Source organism: Dendropsophus ebraccatus, chromosome 5, assembly GCF_027789765.1.
Source record: "Dendropsophus ebraccatus isolate aDenEbr1 chromosome 5, aDenEbr1.pat, whole genome shotgun sequence".
Lineage (NCBI taxonomy): Eukaryota > Metazoa > Chordata > Amphibia > Anura > Hylidae > Dendropsophus > Dendropsophus ebraccatus.
The window spans coordinates 97,445,196-97,465,403 of NC_091458.1; the positions used below are offsets into that span (position 1 = coordinate 97,445,196).

At 43.5% G+C, this 20,208-nt stretch overlaps 2 protein-coding genes across 2 annotated transcripts in view; one reads left to right on the plus strand and one right to left on the minus strand.

The window, feature by feature from the left end:
• COL4A1 (collagen type IV alpha 1 chain) overlaps nt 1–1,817 on the minus strand; it is a 147,543-nt gene extending 145,726 nt beyond the window's left edge. The window contains exons 1-2 of the mRNA XM_069970761.1: nt 1,527–1,817; nt 1,031–1,216 (exon numbers count right to left, since the gene is read on the minus strand). Coding sequence (XP_069826862.1) covers nt 1,031–1,096 — 66 coding nt within the window. The 5' untranslated portion in view covers nt 1,097–1,216; nt 1,527–1,817. The remainder of the gene's footprint in view (nt 1–1,030; nt 1,217–1,526) is intronic.
• The window catches only part of COL4A2 (collagen type IV alpha 2 chain), a 147,124-nt gene continuing 128,007 nt past the window's right edge, over nt 1,092–20,208 (plus strand). The window contains exons 1-3 of the mRNA XM_069972946.1: nt 1,092–1,459; nt 2,900–2,991; nt 8,631–8,682. Of these exons, the coding sequence (XP_069829047.1) occupies nt 2,924–2,991; nt 8,631–8,682 (120 nt within the window). The 5' untranslated portion in view covers nt 1,092–1,459; nt 2,900–2,923. The remainder of the gene's footprint in view (nt 1,460–2,899; nt 2,992–8,630; nt 8,683–20,208) is intronic.

Below are 20,208 nucleotides of genomic sequence, written 5' to 3' on the forward strand. Positions count from 1 at the left end.
TGAGGGTCCTAGCTATCTAATATTATAGGAGCCATTATGGGCCAGCTATGGTCCTGATGGAGCCACTGACTTCAAATGGTGTGTGAAGGTTCTGTAGTTACTGGTCAGAATGGCACAGTGTACTGTTATACTGGTTGTCAAAGAGCAACAGAGTCCTGACAGAAAGTAATAAAGTGTGAATAGAGCCTCAGATTGATGGCTACCTTTACCACTTTCTATACCTTCAATATAGCCCAAGAGAAGTAACATTATACAGACACTGATAAGTAGTATGTCTGATAAATGTTACTGTAACCAGCTGCTCCTATTATTCTGGTATCCTGGTGAGGTGTCTAGTCTGTATTAACAAGTTATAAAGATACACATCAGTATCACTTCAATCTCCTCATAGTACAATCTCCTTCCATAGTACATCTGTTGAAAAACTACACCTCCCAGCATGCCCTGGTAGGAGCTCAATGGTCTAAGTACTGTATAAGAATGATATAAAGTTGCCAAAGCTGGGCTCTGGCTGTGAGGGTCAGTGGTCAGCCTGTGGTCAGTGTGGCTAGTGAGGCAGCCACAGTAGTAGTGATGCTGGGCTCTGGCTGTGAGGGTCAGTGGTCAGCCTGTGGTCAGTGTGGCTAGTGAGGCAGCCACAGTAGTAGTGATGCTGGGCTCTGGCTGTTAGGGTCAGTGGTCAGCCTGTGGTCAGTGTGGCTAGTGAGGCAGCCACAGTAGTAGTGATGCTGGGCTCTGGCTGTGAGGGTCAGTGGTCAGCCTGTGGTCAGTGTGGCTAGTGAGGCAGCCACAGTAGTAGTGATGCTGGGCTCTGGCTGTGAGGGTCAGTGGTCAGCCTGTGGTCAGTGTGGCTAGTGAGGCAGCCACAGTAGTAGTGATGCTGGGCTCTGGCTGTGAGGGTCAGTGGTCAGCCTGTGGTCAGTGTGGCTAGTGAGGCAGCCACAGTAGTAGTGATGCTGGGCTCTGGCTGTGAGGGTCAGTGGTCAGCCTGTGGTCAGTGTGGCTAGTGATGCTGGGCTCTGGCACTCACCGCAGCCTCGGCGCAGCTGATCAGCTCCTGCAGAAAGAAGAGCAGCGCCAGCAGCTTCCAGCCCATGGTCCTTGGCAGGTCGGTCCCGTCACATACACGCCGGGCTCCTCAGCAGCAGCGGCGGCGGCTCCTCTGCTCTTGGTATCAGTACGATGTGTGGTCTGCCAGCATCTCCTCGCAGCCTCCCTGTACACATGGACGAGCGCAATGTGAAATGATGGCTGAGGAAAAGTTCGCAGATTGTTGGCGCTAACTCCCCTCCCACTGCATCCCCCACCCTCCTCACACAGGACCTCAATGAAGCTGAACCCCTCGTCTGTGTGTAGAGCTGCAGCCCCCAGCACAAGATCACACTGTACACATCCGAGGGACCCGAAAGACACAGCCCGGAACCCTGCACCGAGCCCGGGCTGACATGAGAGGCTGCTGGTAAGTGCACCGGGGCAGCGCCGCCTCATAGCGGTACATGATGGGGGTTGTACTGTCTCTTACATACCGGGGAGAGCAGTAGTGTCCCCCTGTAAGGAGCGGATATCGGTGCACTGCTTGTATTGTCAGGACAGTAAACAATATCGCGATAGAAGGAAGCGCCACCCGTGCTGATTGTCAGGACCAGGTGCTAGCGCCCCGTTCACACCGGTAGTTGTCTATGTACTGCGGCTGTTGTGTCCCATCAGTAAGGGCCATAAGCATTACCAGGGTGGGAATATTACTGCTTCTACAGAAAGGCTATAGCGGGTCTTGGGCTAGTGGGATACAATGTGTGACAGCTGAGCAGTCTCGGATATGGCAGCTATTTGTGCTATTGCTGGCTATAGCTCCCACAGAATTCCCTGGGCTGCTACATTGTAACAAAGTGCAGCCTGGAGGAGTCAGGCATGGCATCTATATATACACAATGATATATCCAGTCCCTCAGCTGTTCAGCATACAGCAGTGTGAGGGCTTTCCCACCAGGACCCCCCATCTATGAGGGTAGACCACTACTGGGGAGTTTTACTGTTTAGCTACATCACTTATTCTTCTAAATTCGCTCAAACTTTCCAATAAATTGCAGGACATGTATAAAAATGTTTTTGTTTTCTTTTGTTCTCATTCACACCTTGTTTTTGGAAGCCAAAATACAATCTATTCAGAAAACAGACCAAAGGCAGTAAATAGTACAGTATACTCAGTCTATTACAGGCCATGGGTGCACAGTTAGTAGTGGTATACAGTATGTGGCTATACATTTTTAATGACATCTTCTTGTATACTGGCGAAGAAGACTAAAGATGTGGTGTGACTGGGGCCTTAGAGCCTTTTGCAAAAACTGCGGTTATATGCATAAATAATTGAACACTATATATATTATACTGTAATATTATAAGTCTGACAGATACCTATGGTAGACACCAGTTCTAAATCAGCCTTTTACCGTATACAGTGATTACAGTACAGTTACATCCAGTAACTACAGGTGATGTCGGACCATTCACTTTCTTCTTTGTTTGGCCCAGACCACCATGACAGAATATCCCAGTTGTCATTTATCTCTGAAGAAGTAGCCAATCATTGGGCTCAATGTAATATGGTGCGAGTCCAACGACACCAGTGATTGGTCACATTGATGAAGTGGGTATATGAGCACATTACTATAAACAAAGCCAGTTGAGAGGATTAAACTAGTGCTTTTTTTATTAATTTATTTTTTTTCCCCACAATCCTAAATGGCAGAGATATTTGCACTCTGTTTCTACTTGCCATTATGGCCAATATTTGACTGCTGTTCTTGTTTATATGAATTCTTGTAATTATGTTCTCATGATATAATTAAAGCTATGGGTGTAACTTCTGTATGTTCTACATTTTACTTGTTTCCTCTGATAGATAGCCAGGAAAGAAGTAGGCAGGATGGCGCTCAACAACGGCATGTCACCATGCCATAGGAACTACCAGCAATGGAAGAATATGTTGTCATGGTAAGTAGAAACTACAAGGGATCTGTGTTGTACAGTTACATTCACATGTATAGATGTTACAGCACTGTAGGTTCTGACATGGGATTACTCTTTTAAAAAGATTTTTTAAATAAGTTTAATTCAATAAGTTACTATCGCTTATTGTAAAGAAGAAATTGTTACAGCAACCAGTCTATCTGTATAGGGTGTCTCACAAACTTATTTCTTTATGAGACCTTGGTTTATTATAGTTTGATACCATATTGTTTGGTTCATCCAATAATAGTGCTGTTTGAAGGTTATTGCCCACTCTGTTATATATTTGTTATACTAGTCTATGGTTCTGGATGAAAAGAACATGAGTATAGATATATTTTTCCCCTAAAACCCCTACTCACCTCACTATCCTCTGCCAACAGACTGTCAGCGATGACTTGATGGACTGCTGCAGCCAGTTATTGGCCTAAGTAGTCACAAGCAGTACTTACTGGAAACATCATTATTCTTTGTCTTTTTTATGCATTTATAATAAGAACTTGCTGTTACCTCTGCTGATCCTCCTAAACTACGTATGTGCCATATATACACTTACACACTTCTATGCTGCATAGCGGCTTCATTCAGTTGTAGGCTGCAAACTCTTCTCACATTCTTTTGACTATGGGGTAGAGTAGGAGTATGGTTTTGTTGGCCTTACCCTATAAAGTAGTGACCAGGGGATTTCACTGCAATTTCTTATTTTCTGAATTCCTGGAAAGGGGGCACCACCGTTGGATGGGCTGTTTGCCAGGAGTGGACACACAGACACTTTCTTTCCTTTAGTTGCCTGTCCAGTCACAGCATTGCACCTACTCCTAACTACTATGTCATGATATAGTGCTGGTGAAAGTGCGCTTGACTGAACAGGCTGGCACTGTGCTGGGGGTGATTCACAGTACACTACGATAGACCTACCATAGACTGCATGTGGAGCGAGAAGGGATTAATGAGGCACAAGACTTGTAAGGTGATATGAGCACAAATGAAAGAGACAGCAACAGTACAGGAGAAAAGGGATGACTCTATACAGTGAACTAACGCCTAGGCTATTGTTCCTGTGATGCCTGCAGACTAAAAAGGAGAGGGAGATTAAGTTTAGTAAGGCAGCACTGTGTACATACATGTCCAGAGACTGTCCTACACTACTAAACACACACGTTGCCAATAGGTACATAAACCATTTATATATAAAACACCATAAATTGTAAATGCACAAATATAAAGTTTAATGTGTGTTTCTATATGGACGTTCTCAGATACCCTCCAGCAATATGTGGGTTTAATAGTGTAAGATAGGCTCCAGATATACACATTAGTATAAGCACCAGCTAATATCAAGAATAACTGCAGTGTGCAGTATGGACAGTAGCTAGACAGGCAGGGAGTGACTCAATAAGGTGTTGGTAGGTTGTCACAGGTATCTGGATCCATTTTGTCTACAATGCATCCAACAGCTGCTGGAGAGTGCGAGGGGGAGGACACAGATACATATAACAATGATCGAGATGGTCCTACAGAATTGGATTCAAGTCTGGAGAATCGGGGGGCAAGGATAGTACTTGCAACTTTTGGTTATGCCCTTCCAACCAATGTCAGACATTTCTAGCCATGTCACATGTCACATTGTCCTACTGGTAGTTCATATCTGCTCCAGGGAAGACAGTCAGTACATATGGGTACACATGACCATAGCAATGCCACACAAACATTCCCCAGACCATAGCAATGCCACTGTTCCATGAAGAAGAAAATGTGACTCACTGGAAAATGCAACCCAATGCAGTCAGCAGGCATTCTGATACTGATAATTGAAGCTTTTTATACCAATGTAACTTTGTTAGCCGAGTTATGGTCACCATCTGTCTACTTGGAGTCCCATATACAATAGAGTTTGCTGAGTTTAGGGCCCTATTACTTGGCGCGATAATTTGCGGAATCAGGCCAATTCGGCAGGTTATTGCTGCATGTAATAAGACAACAATCAGTTGATAAAGACCATCATTGGCTCATCATGTCATTTAATACTGCCTAAAAATCATCAGCCGCCGGGCATACATCGCTACGTGTATTAGTGATGCATGGTCGACATCGGATGAATGTGTAAAAGAAATAATAAACTTTATATATACCTGTCCACTCTCCCCAGGTCTCTCGCTTCTGCCCTCTGCCTGAAGCTGCTGGGACTTCTGAGCCGGTCTCTGAAGTGACAGAGACAGGGCAGCAATTACAAAACAGAAAATCCTGCAGCAAAAAACAAGTGCCATATAACATTTTAGTTTAGAGACAGGGCAGCACCATGGCCAGTGATTGGCTGAGTGGCCTTTCACTTCAGAGACCGGCCCAGAAGTTCGAGTGGCGGCTGCAGGGAGCAGGCAGAACCTAGAAGAACAACGGGATCTTGGACAGGTATGAATAATGTTTATTATTTTACACTTAAGGCTAGGGCTTCACGAAAATCGCTAACATATATATAGCCCTTGCTGCACAATTTGGAGCTGTGGAATTGGCTCAGTAAGCAAGTGCTGATCTAGCAGATCTGCACTCGCTTACACAGCTTGTAGGGTCGTATAATAGGACCATTAAACCGGTGATGGCTAACCATCATACCTGGGCAGCCAAAGCCATATCTTTAGTTGTTTAGTTATGATGCAACAGATGGAGTGTCAAGGTTAGCCTAAGACAAATGTCTGGTAGCATCCTGGATCATTTAGGTGGTGAGCTATTCCACTGCAATGTATCGGTCCAGCCTTGTGTACCTTCATAGCCAATGTTAAAGGGGTCATCCAGCGCTACAAAAACATGGCCACTTTTCCCCCTTCTGTTGTCTCCAGGTCAGGTGCGGTTTGCAATTAAGCTCCATTTACTTCAATGGAACTGAGTTTCAAAACCCCGCCCAAATTGGAGACAACAGTAGGGGGAAAGTGGACATGTTTTTGTAGCGCTGGATAACCCCTTTAACACCTCATATCAATGACATGTGGTGCTTCTCAGTTTCCATATTGCATATTCTGAGTGGTGCCATTTGACCACTCACAGGGTACTTTCACCACAAAAACATGCAAACAATTCACAAAATGTAACCTACATCCCGTTACAGAAACAAGGGATATGAGTACAGACAGCCTATTGCACACATTATATAGCCACTAGAGATGAGCGGGTATACTCACTATTTGCTTGAGTATTGCGGTACTCAAGAGTACTTGATACTCGAACAAATACCATGGTGCTCAATTAAATTAATAGTCTCCTCCCAGCAGCTTTAATCAGCCAATAAACACGTGGGGAAGGGGCCGGGAGGTCCTGCTGCGTAGCAGCTTAGTTGGCTGCTGTCAGAGCAGTAATTGGCTGGTTGCATCAGGTGACCCAGGTCTCCAGATACTCAAATAATTTGCATTCTGTTATCTGACAGAGAGCTGCTGGAGAAGGGACAGAGCAGCTGTAGGGCTAATGCTTCGTTTACACGTAACGATTATCGTGCGAATTTTCGCGATAACGATCGAATTCGAACGATAATCGTACGTGTAAACGCAGCGAACGATCAAACGACGAGCGAGAAATCGTTCATTTTGATCTTTGAACATGTTTTCAAATGTAAAAAAGCCCTGTGATCACAGCAACATCTGCACTGATTCAGGCTGTTAGTCTGTGGTATAAGAGGAATGAGGGAAGGGGTGGCAGGTATAATGTAAGATACCAGATTTGAAGAAATAGTGACTGGACTGCAGCCCCACTTTATCTGTCATGTGGTTACTATAGGCAAGTACCATGTAAACTAAAGTCTGACACATGAAAGGCCTCTGAACAATTACTAGGATTATCAGGTAAACCAGTAACATCAATTTTCAGACAGCTGTTCTGAAGTATAGAGCAGGGTGCTAGTGAGATGCATTTAATGCAGATATCCAGCTTGTATAGGAAGTCTTACAGACAATACACACTGTCTCTATAGTCACATTAAAGAACCCTGAAACATAACTAGGGGTACCAGCCAAACCAGAGACACTTATTGGTAGACACCTGTCAAGCACACTTTCTGATACCTGAACATCTCATTTGTATTCTAGTCACACATCTGAATAGGACAATGTCACTTTTTATTTTCATAGCCATATATGTATAAACTGGTTTCTAGATTTTCAGGCAAGGGTAAGATTTTTTTTTTCTTTAGGACTCTTGCTTGTGAGCCACATTCTATGGTACCTGGCCTCTTTCTTTTTGCAGAGGGATAAATATTGACTAAAGCAGATTTATCACTAACCTTGCAGACACTGTGCTGCTTTTTAAAAAACAAGGTCTGGTTCCTGTGTTATTAGTGATATTGCTAATATGCTAGTGAGCTTCTCTAGTGTACTGGAGGTGGTCCCATTGACCCCAGTGCGCCCTGCCTGCCCATGACCCTGCCTTATGAATATTCATAGGAAGGATTAGTGCTAGATTTGCTTTTTAGGCAGCGATGAGGAATCTGTTAAACTACAGCACCTTCATGCCTGGTCAGAAAAATCGTATCTGTCTAGGCAAGATGGAAATTGTGGTGTCAGGAACAGACACAACAAGGTAGGAGAGAGGACATGGACAGTGAGCACCTACTTGCCTCAAGACAGCTATTGGCAACTGCGGGAAACCACAGTGATAGTCCCTTTACTGCTAGGGTGGAACACAAAACAGAGACAGACGGACAAACACAATAAGCCAAGGTCAACAGTCCGGGTTGGTAACAGCGGGCAACAAAAGTACATAATCGGTAAACGGACGAATAGTCGGCGACAGGCACAATAGGTCAGGGCAGGCGGCAGATGAGACAGGAGAATAGACAGGCAAAGGTCAGAGCAGATACACCAGAAATAGAGGTACAGCTTAGCTTAGTATTCACTAATAGCCAGCAACTTGCTGCTGGCCATGCTGACTATTTATGAGGACCAGGAACCTTAGACAGATCCCCATTGGATCGACGCTCAGATCCACAAAGACCCTGACTGGCAAAGGCATCTGTCAGTCTAGGGAAAGACCACACTGCTCAGCTGCAGGAATCAAGCTAGCAAAGAGCAGAGTAAGGGCCCTATTCCACGGGACGATTATCCTTCGGATAATCGTTAAAACGTTCGGAACGAAGCGATAATCGTTCGGTTTAATAGCAGTTAACGATTAAACGACGAAGAAGAAATTGTTGACTGGTTAATGAGACCTGGACCTATTTTTATCTTTGTTCGCAAATCGTTCGCATGAAATAAGACGTTGTTCGGTCATTCGCAATAGCGAGGACAAGATGACCACAAGAACGATCAAAAGTAACCATCATCTCTCAGGAACCGGATGGCAGGGACAAGACAAGACAGTGAGCCCTGACGCTGAACCCACCAACTGTCCCTACCTACTTGCCTCAAACGGCCTTAGGCAGACGCGGACAACCACGAAGGAGGTCCCTACACTTATAAAGTGTAACACAGAACAGTCACAGACAAACAAACACAATAAAGAATAGTAAACAGCCTGGGTCACAACATTTGGGCAGCAAAAGTACAAAATCAGAATCCAATAGGCAAAGTCAAAGTCCAGGCAATATGGTCATGGGCATAATAATATGTTTTTAATTATTGTTTCTGTTTTGTTTTTATTTTTAGGATTTTCCTGTCACTTATGCTAGCAGGTTTTTTTCTCAAGTCTGTTGATGCGGTAAGTATATTATAATCAAATCTCTATATAATAAAAATTAGAGCCTGTCTGTCTGTCCCGTATAGACTTCCAAACGCCTGTACCATTTGACCCCAAATTTGGCCCACAGATACATTGGGTGCCCAGGAAAGGTTAGAGTGAAGGTCCCGTCCCCCCCAGATGTACAGGAGGGGAGGGGGATTAGAAAGAGCGGCGCCCCATAGAAATGAATGGCAAAATCTCCACTCTGCACACCCTTGCTAGCAGAAACGGCAGTTGGGAGCCTTAGCAACCAATAGGATTACTACTTTCATTTTCACAGGGAGCTGCCTCACAACATCCACAGAAATAACTGGTAGACCTCCTACTCCATCTATACAGTACATGTATACAGGACCCCCTACTCCATCTATACAGTACATGTATACAGGGCCATATTACCAGCTGATGCTGCCCTAAGCACTAAACCTTTGGACGCCCCATCCTCACTCACCAATTAGCATCATAATAGATTGGTAGGTAATAGCTCCAGAGGTCAAATTTAACACCGCCACACTGTGATAATACTGTCATACCACACCTGACCAATACCACCATACTGTGACTGGATAACACCGCCACACCAGGCCTGACCAATACCGCCATACTGTGACTGGATAACACTGTCATAACACACCTGACCAATACCGCCATACTGTGACTGGAAAACACTGTTATACCAGACCTGACCAATACCACCATACTGTGACTGAATAACACCGCTATACCAGACCTGACCAATACCGCCATACTGTGACTGGATAACACCGCTATAACAAACCTGACCAATATCGCCTTACTGTGACTGGATAACACCGCTATACCAGACCTGACCAATACCGCCTTACTGTGACTGGATAACACTGTCATAACACACCTGACCTATACTGCCATACTGTGACTGGATAACACCGCCACACCAGGCCTGACCAATACCGCCTTACTGTGACTGGATAACACTGCCATACCAGACCTGACCAATACCGCCACACTGTGACTGGAGAACACCGCCATACCAGACCTGACAATACCGAAACACTGTGACTGAATAACACTGCCATACCTGACCTGACCAATACCGCCATACTGTGACTGGATAATACTGTCATACCACACCTGACCAATACCACCATACTGTGACTGGAAAGCACTGCTATACCAGACCTGACCGATGCCAACATACTGTGACTGGATAACACCGCTATACCAGACCTGACCAATACCGCCATACTGTGACTGGATAACACCGCTATACCAAACCTGACCAATACCGCCTTACTGTGACTGGATAACACCGCTATACCAAACCTGACCAATACCACCATACTGTGACTGGATAACACTGCTATACCAGAATTGACCAATACCACCATACTGTGACTGGATAACACCGCTATACCAGACCTGACCAATACCGCCTTACTGTGACTGGATAACACTGTCATAACACACCTGACTAATACCGCCATACTGTGACTGGATAACACCGCTATACCAGACCTGACCAATACCGCTTTACTGTGACTGGATAACACTGTCATAACACACCTGACCAATACCGCCATACTGTGACTGGATAACACTGCCACACCAGGCCTGACCAATACCGCCTTACTGTGACTGGATAACACTGCCATACCAGACCTGACCAATACCACCATACTGTGACTGGATAACACCGCTATATCAGACCTGACCAATACTGCCATACTGTGACTGGATAACACCACCACACCAGACCTGACCAATACCACCATACTGCGACTGAATAACACTGTCATACCAGACCTGACAAATACCGCCATACTGTGACTGGATAACACTGCCATACCAGACCTGTTCAATACCGCCATACTGTGACTGGATAACACCACTATACCAGACCTGACCAATACTGCCACACTTTGACTGGAGAACACCGCCATACCAGACCTTACAATACCGAAACACTGTGACTGAATAACACTGCCATACCTGACCTGACCAATACCGCCATACTGTGACTGGATAACACCGCTATACCAGACCTGACCAATACCACCATACCCCCCCTCGAAAAGACACCAGAATATCTGGCAAGTATGAACCTCTGCAAGGTGCTACCCTAGGCACCAGACCATGGGTGCCTAAAGGTACACTACAGGTATACAGGACCCCAAAACTATACACTACAGGTGCACGGGACCTCCACCAACTATATACTACAGGTATACAGTACCCCAAACTTTACACTACAGGTATACAGGACCCCAAAACTATACACTACAGGTATACAGGACCTCCAACAACTATATACTTCAGGTATACAGGACCTCCAACAACTATATACTACAGGTATACAGGACCCCAAACTATACACTACAGGTATACAGGACCCCAAAACTATACTATACTATATTACAGGTATACGGGACCTCCACCAACTATACACTACAGGTATACAGGACCTCCACCAACTTATACTACAGGTATACAGCACCTTCACCAACTCTATTCTACAGGTATACAGGACCCCCAAACTTTACACTACAGGTATACAGGACCTACACCAACTATATACTACAGGTATTCAGGACCCCAAACTATACACTACAGGTTTACAGGAACCCAAAACTATACACTACAGGTATACAGGACCCCAAACTATACACTACAGGTATACAGGACCCCAAAACTATACACTACAAGTATACAGGAACTCCACCAACTATATACTACAGGTATATAGGACCCCAAACTATACACTTCAGGTATATAGGACCCCAAAACTATACACTACAGGTATACAGGACCTCCACCAACTCTATACTACAGGTATACAGCACCTTTACCAACTCTATACTACAGGTATACAGGACCCCCAAACTTAACACTACAGGTATACAGGACCTCCACCAACTATATACTACAGGTATACAGGACCCTCAAACTATACACTACAGGTATACAGGACCCCCAAACTTTATACTACAGGTATACAAGACCTCCACCAACTATACATTACAGGTATACAGCACCAGCTATATGCTACAGGTATACAGGACCCCTGAACTATACAGTACAGGTATACAGGACCTTCACCAACTATACACTGCAGGTATACAGGACTTCCCAAACTATACAGTACAGGTATACAGCCCCCCCAACTATACACTACTGGTATACAGGACTTCCCTCAACTATACACTACAGGTATACAGCCCCCGCCCCCAACTAAACACTACAGGTATACAGGACCCCCCCAACTATACACTATAGGTATACAGCCCCCCACCCCCCAACTATGCACTTCAGATATGCGAGACCCCTAAAAACTATACACTGTAGGTATACAGAACCCCTCCAACTATGCACTACAGGTATACACTAACTCCACTGATTAACTCAGATGAAACAATACATTTAGATGGGCCTCCTAGGCACCTTAGAACAAATCTAATTAACACACTGACACTTTATACCCGGGGAGCGCTGGGTACATTTTCTAGTGTAATATAAATAAGAATGAAATAAATTAGGCACATGTATTTTAGTCAGAGGTAACTTTGGGATATATTCATGTGTGAAGGTTCTATATAGAAAATCAATTGTCCGGAATGATATTTTATAGATAATGTATGTAATTTAATTTAATGTAATTAAAGTATCTTCAATATGCTCCAATACAAAACTTGATTTAACACCACTGTACAGTTTTATAGTCACTCCTTTAGGTAAATTCTAAAGATAATGTTGATGATTTACATACCGTAGAGCTTAACAATGAAAGAGCCATGGCCCACTACCTGGGCCCCTTTTTTCTTTACTGAGGGTATGCCGTATTTCACTTAAAGGGGTTGTCTGAACAGGGGAAGTTTTTGATATCTGCCTAGAAAGGAAGTGATTGAAAATAATAATCTACACTTACCTCCTTGGCTCCTGCACTGCTGATGGTATCTTACCGCTCCATTCTCACTGTTACTGATTCGCCAAGGGGGCCTGCAGCATTACAGTTCCAGAGCCTGGAAGCAGCAACACAGCAGGAGTCAGGGAGGAAAGTGTAGTTTATTATTTTCAATCACCCCCTCCCAGGGCATATCAAAAAATTCCCCTCCCCAAACAACCCCTCTAAATCCAAGGTTATTATTGAGGTATGTAATTCTGTTTCTAGGCTATGCTCACACTTAGTAATTCTGTCAAGTTTTTGGTCACTCTTTTTTCAACCGAAATCAGGTACTGGTACTCACTAGAAGTAGGCCTGCAACAGTTTATATGACTTTTTAAAAAATTGCAAATGATAACTTGGGCACAAATCACGGATTATGCAAATGTTTGGGTAAATACTGAAAGATTTTTTAAAAAGTTTTCTTTAACCCCTAGACGACCCTGGACGTAGGGTTACGTCATGGAAGTCTGTCCCCAGACGACCCATGACGTAACCTTACGTCCTGGGTGTTTCTCCCGCTATGAAGCGCGCTCCAGAGCGGAGCGCGCTTCATAGCAGGTGGGGGCCGGCTGCAATCAGCAGCCGGGACATCACCGGTAATGACACGCTGCAGCGATCGCGCTGCCGCGTGTCATTAACCTCTTAAACGCCGCAACCGCGGCGTTTAAGTGTAAGTGACAGGGGGAGTCCCCTGTCACTTACCGATCGGGACCCCCGCAGTGTAACTGCGGGGGTCCGATCGTTGAAACGGACTGCCGAAGGTCTCTTACCTGCCTCCGTGCGGTCCGATCGGCGATCTGCTACACTGAGCCTGCACAGGCAGGCTCAATGAGCAGATCGCCGATAACACTGATCAATGCTATGCCTATGGCATAGGATTCATCAGTGTAGAAATCAAAGTAATGTATGTAGAAGTCCCCCAAAGGGACTTCAAAAGTGTAAAAAAAAAAAGTTCAAAACACTAACACACTACCCCAAAACCCCTCCCTCAATAAAAGTCTAAATCACCCCCCTTTCCCATTATATAAATAAAACATATAAAAATCAATAAATAAATAAACATATAATATACCGTAGCGTGCGTAATTGTCCGATCTATTAAAATATAACAAACGTCATTGCGACCGGTAAACGGCGTACACGAAAAGAGGGGAAAAAGTGCGCAGATTACCGATTTTATGTTACATTATATATTTAAAAAAATCAATAAAAAGTGATCAAAACGTCCAATCTTCACAAATATGGTATTAATAAAAACTAGAGATCATGGCGGAAAAAATGACACCCCATACAGCCCCATAGGTGAAAAAATAAAACCGTTATAAGCGTCACAATAGGCCCATTTTATTAATATTTAATTGCCAAAAAAAAGGATTTCATAAAAAAAAAATATATATAACATTAGAGAATCTGTGTAACCTGCATATGGTTGTGTTCGGACTGACCTATAGAATAATAGTGTCATGTCGCTGTTACCATATAGTGCATTACGTAGACACAGGAACCCCCCAAACGTTACCATATTGCATTCTTTCTTACGATTTCACCTATTTATATCTTCATAAATAATATATTTGGAATTCCATCATACATGTTATGGTAAAATGAATGACGCCATTACAAAGTACAACTATTCCTGTAAAAAACAAGCACTTACATGGCTTGTAGATAGAAAACTGAGAGTGCTAGAGCTCTTAGAAGGGGAGGAGGGAAAAACGAAAGCACTAAGATCAAAATTTGCGCGGTCCACTGGGTCATTTTGGGCCTGGTCCTCAAAGGGTTAAAAAATATTTGCCTGTTGAATACTGGTTCATAAATAGAACTTAGACCAAAAATGGGTGAAAAATCTAATTAGAAGTATCAGCTGCAGGAATGTCCTAAATGCAGCCTGGTGACAGACAGTTTAACAGCGTCTGTTGCATAGCTGTTAAACGTAGTGGGAACATAGCCTTTCTTTGTAAATCATTCACTCTATGTTGAGCAGTCTTTAAGATGACACTTCTGCCCCATGCAATTCATTCTACTGGCTGCAAATTCCTCCTAGAATAAAATTGTTAACTTACTTCATTCACCTGCATACCTTTTTAGGGTGGGTTCACACTACGGAACCCGAGCTGAGAATTTCCACTGTATTGCGTAGCTCGTACCCGTTCACGGCCGCATGCCTCTCCGCCCGTGCTATAGACACCATTCTATGCACAGGTGGACTCCGCATTCCGCCGAAAGAATTGACATGTTAATTCTTTTGGCGGAATGCAGAATCCGCCCATGCATACAATGGTGTCTATGGTTCAGGCAAAGAGGCGCGTGGCCGTGAATGGGTACGAGCTACGCAATACAGCGGAGATTCTCCGCTCGCGTTCCATAGTGTGAACCAACCCTAACAGTGTTGCACCATTCTCCATTTCATCCTTATTGCTTTGGCTACCAAACTACTTCTACTTGTGTTTTTTCCCCATAACTAGATCAAATATAACAGAAATCGGAGGGAGTAAAGTTAGTAAGGAGGCAGTAAATATTTCTTATAAAGAACAATTGTATAAATAGCTGCAAAATATTAATATCTGCTTTAAGGGTTAAAAAAATATTTATTTTTTAAGGGTTACATGAGGATTCTTTGGGAATTGGGTGGTTTAACAGCATTGAAGATAAAAAAAGAGTAATGGACTGTACACAAGAAAAGAATATCAGATTTATGTTTTTGCTTGGTGAAATGTGTGAGCTGAAGCTGCTTTTCTACAGGAAATAAATAACCTTAGAAGACAGGACTAATCTTTAACCTTACAGGTCAGTTGACTAACTTCTGTTTTATATTAGAGGAGCAAGCTGTTGGCCGGTGTTAAAGGGCAGGGAGAATTTCTCTACAAGTTTTACTGATTGTATTATGAGAAAAAGGAAATGATATCTGAATTTCAGCTGTCATGTGGGAGAGAAAGTGCATGGACACACTGTTTGGATGCCATTCATCCATTTAAACAGCACAAGGGGAATACATGTGTGTGACGGGGTGACACAGAAAGTTCAGGATTAGCCATCATCATTATTTCCATGTGAATTCTACTATGGGGTCTAATCCATATGGCCACAAGTAAAAAAATATATCCAAATATAGGCAAGAGGTTTCTTTATGTAGTTTTAAGTTTTATTTTGGTGAATACCTTTCATTATGTAAACTGAATAATTCTGCAGTTCTGAAGTGAATAATATAATATATAATATTGATCTGTGTGTAAAGATCAGAAAAATATGTCCATGCAAGATGCCCAGAAAACAAATATGACTAGAGTTGGATACGTTGAAGGCTTGTGTTGTGAAGTGGCAGATGAATTGTAACAGAAACAAATGTAAGGATATGGACAAAGAAAAATGCATGCCAACAATATTTACTTAATGGGAGTACACTTGGTAAAACTGACTTAAAAAAGGACTTAAAGGGAATTTTAGCTGACAGTAAATGAACTGTAGCAAACAGTATCAGACATGGAAAATAAGATTATAGGGGGCATCAAAGGGAGAATAGATGCGCACAATGGTGTGAAAATGGTTCTATCATTGTACAAATTACTAACTACACTGTACATGGAATATTGTGTACAGTTTTGGGCACCAGTGTACAAGAAAGACATAGGTAGGCAGAGAAATAAGCAGAATAGATGGGATATAGTACCCATTCACTGCCAAATTTGTGCACATGCTAAGGTTCACATGTTCTGCTTTTATACATTTCAAAAGAAATTATAGTGCATTAAAATTTCCAGAAGTATCTAATATTATAAAGTGTTTGTGCTAACAGAACAAACCATTCCAAAAAGTAAGCACCTGCAAGAGAAATGTACTAATATTTGTGCCAAGTCTGCCATAGTGGCAGCCTCTCTTTCTACATTAGGGTGTTTAATAGCAATAAGGCTATGTTCATACATAGGAAAGTTAAAGGAAAATATGGCTGTAAAATAGGTATAAAAGGTGCCCGTATTTGTAATCTAATAATCTTCTACATTTAAAGAGGATGTACCATCAGGTACATCCTCTTTAATCTGACCCAGGGATAGAACAGCGCCGTCACGGGGAAGCTGGTGCCGCGGTCCGTTTTTTGAACCGCGGCCTGGTTCCCGTGTACGGCGGGCGGAATCCCGAGCCCCTGTATGACGCAGCTCCATTGATTCTAATAAAGCCGTGTCATAGAAAAGAAGGAATTCCCTCCCACTGGGGGCGGGAAAGCCCGCCTCCTGTGCTTCAGCTCTGGCCCGGGACCCGTGGGTAGAACGGCGCCATACACGGGAACAGGGCCGCGGTTCGAAAAACGGACCGCAGCACCAGCTTCCCCGTGACGGCGCCGTTCTGTCCCTGGGTCAAATTAAAGAGGATGTACCTGATGGTACATCCTCTTTAAGTCTATGTAAAAATGTCTGTGTGCACACATAATTAAAATCAAAATGGACAGCTGTTCCTCCCTAGACTTTAGGGTGCCTTCACACATACCGTATCGCTGCGTATTTATCGCACAAAACTCGCACTAAAGTAGCTGCGTTTTTTGTGGTGTTAAACTCTCCATTGAAAATCAAAACTCTCATGTAAAAATTGCACCAAACACGCACCAATATCTCACCAAACACACAGCGAGAATACACATACATTGACTTTATAGCAATCAGTTTCACTGTGGATTTATGTGCGAAAAACTCGCAGCAATAAATATGCAGCGATACGGTACGTGTGAAGGCACCCTTAAAATTAATCTGTGACCCCCTGACTGCCTACTGAACTGGCAGCACCATTGGATACATATCAGTAAAAGTATTCAGAAGAGACCTCTGTGTCTGTGTTTTGTTTTTGTTTTTGTTTTTTCATTAAAAAAAAAATCACGGTAAGGCAGTAAAGATGAGCACAACTTCAGCATGCTCATATCTGATCATTCAGCATTTGAATACTGGTGGCTGAAAAGTTGGATGCAGCCATAATGCTGCCTGGAAAACATCAATACAACCATGGGCTATGTTCCCACTACGTAAGTTTCGTAATAATCATGGCCGTTATTACTACGGCACTTATGTAGTGGTACCTTCTAAGGAGTCCGGGCCAGAGTGTATACACATAGTATACACTCTGGCCGGGATCCCTAGCGGCACCACGAGAAACTGACATGTCATTTTTCTGCGGCCGCTATTCATTGAATAGCTGCCGCAAAAATCCCTGTCAGTTCACACAATAAAGCGTGCAGCTCCGGCTGCACGCTCCATTTTGTGCAATGGGTAATTTTGATGCGGGCGCGCACAGATGCGTCTGCATCAGAATTCAGCGGCGGTAAAGAGCAGTACCGGCTGGGATGATCTTCTCAGACAGCGGCCGTTCTGTGACCCGGCCAGGTCACGGAACAGCCTCTATGTTTTGCCATATGATCATGGCCATAGGCTGTATTCATGTTTTCCAGGAATTTATTCGGGCTGTGATAAGTGTCGAAGAAGCAGAATCTTTTATTCCCTGGGTCTTAGCACTGCTACATAGAGATAAGTGCAACTCAAGAATTCTCAAGTCCTTTCGTTTGGCATGCTCAAATTGCTCTTATCTCTAGTATCTACCAAAGTGTTCCAGTGGACTGGCAATAGGGTTATGCACGTCCAAGGCATAGATGCACTTGGTGTATTCTCACGTACCGCATTCGCAGCGGATCTCACAATGCAAGTTTCACAGTGAAATCTGCTACGATGCTCGGTAAAATTACAGTCTATGATCCCAGGGCTGTATTAACAGCTGATGCTGCCCTAGGCACTAAACCTGAAGACGCCCCATCTTCACTCACCAATTGTCATCATTATTTTCTAGTTTCTGAACATCATATTGATACCTGATCAGTCTTAGGGCCCTATTCCACCAACAGATCTCTGTTCTCTGTTTATAGTCTGTTCCTGGGTTTGGCTTCAAATCTTTGGCAGATAATCTGTCGTCAGATCTGTTGGTGGAATAGGGCCTTTAGGTTGCGTTCCCGCATATACTGTACGTCAATACATGCAGCTGAAACCAGACGCTCATGCGGTAACCAATAGGCGTGTGGCCAGTAATCCTGATAACAGCACATGACTACCTGAGAAGAAATGGGAGCATAGTTTTGGCCACATGCATTTCTCTACATGGAGAAACATTGTCTGAATAGCTTTTTTCAGGGTTTTTAACTGCTTAAAACATAAACAAATTTCCACATTGAATGAATGATTAGAGCAGTCTACATATTGTCTGAAGGAATTCCCACCACAGGATTGATAGATTGGTAGGTAAAACTCCAGGGGCCACATTTAACACCACCATACCAGACCTGAACAATACCGCCATACTAAGACTGGATAACACCACCATACCAGGCCTGACCAGTACCACCATACTGTGACTGGATAACCCCACCATACCAGACCTGACCAATACTACCATACTGTGACTGGATAACCCAGCCATACCAGACCTGACCAATACCACCATACTGTGACTGGATAACCCAGCCATACCAGACCTGACCAATACCACCATACCCCCTCCCCCCTCAAAGAGACAACAGATTTACTGGAAAGTCTAAATGGGAAGTGGGAGACTAGGCACCAGACCATAGGTGTCTAGTGGCAAATACGGCCCTGTATGACCCTGCATTCTACTGCAAGAATGTAGTGAAAGCCATATTTAACTAATGAGCTACCAGCTGGTAAAAATAATAAACAGCAAATGCTTACCTGCTTCAATCTCCTGGTTCTGGCTCACTGACGGCCTGCTCAGCCAATCACTGGTTGCATAGGGACAGTACACTGATTGACTGAGCAGGCTGTCAGTGAGCCAGGAGACTGAAGCAGGAGCGCGATAAAGAAATGTGGACAGATAAGCATTTGCTGCTTATTATTTTTACCAGCCAGGCAGCTCATTAGTTAAATATGACTTTCACTACATTCTCACAGTGGAATAAAAATCTGGTATGTGTGAATGCGCCCTAAAGAGTCATTGTGATCTGTTAGTTGTTTTCATTAATGAAGGTCCAAGTACTACAGGCAGCAGGCAGCAGCACACAGCTGGGTTCCAACCAAGTAATGGCTCAAGAAGTGTATACATTCATAAAAAGTCTAGACATAGACTATTTTTACATTAGTTTTAAATATAATATTACTGTTTTAAATATATACCTACTTCTATTTAATTTTCATATGGATAGCTTTAAACCCTAAAAAACGTAGAAAGTTATACCTTGTTTACATGATATGCACATGTAGTTTTGTAAGCAGAAACGTTATGGCGCTGAAGGTTTTTATTCATTTCATTTGATAAAATAATGCTTATTCTGTGTAATGTAAGGCTGTCTTCACACTATGCATGTATCCATAGCCTGTAGTAGGCATGATGTATGCCAATGTGTCCTTTCTGTATAAGTATAAATGGATAGATTTTTCATGGCATACACATCTTAGCAGTTTGTAAACAGGGCTTTAAAACACTAGGGGTTAGTGTTACTTTATGTCCTTGGGAGCGCCTGCAGTTAAAGGGCCATTTGCAGCACCCAGGAGGCCCACTCTACCACCAAGTGCTACAAGTGATGCTGGCTCAGGGGGCCCAGT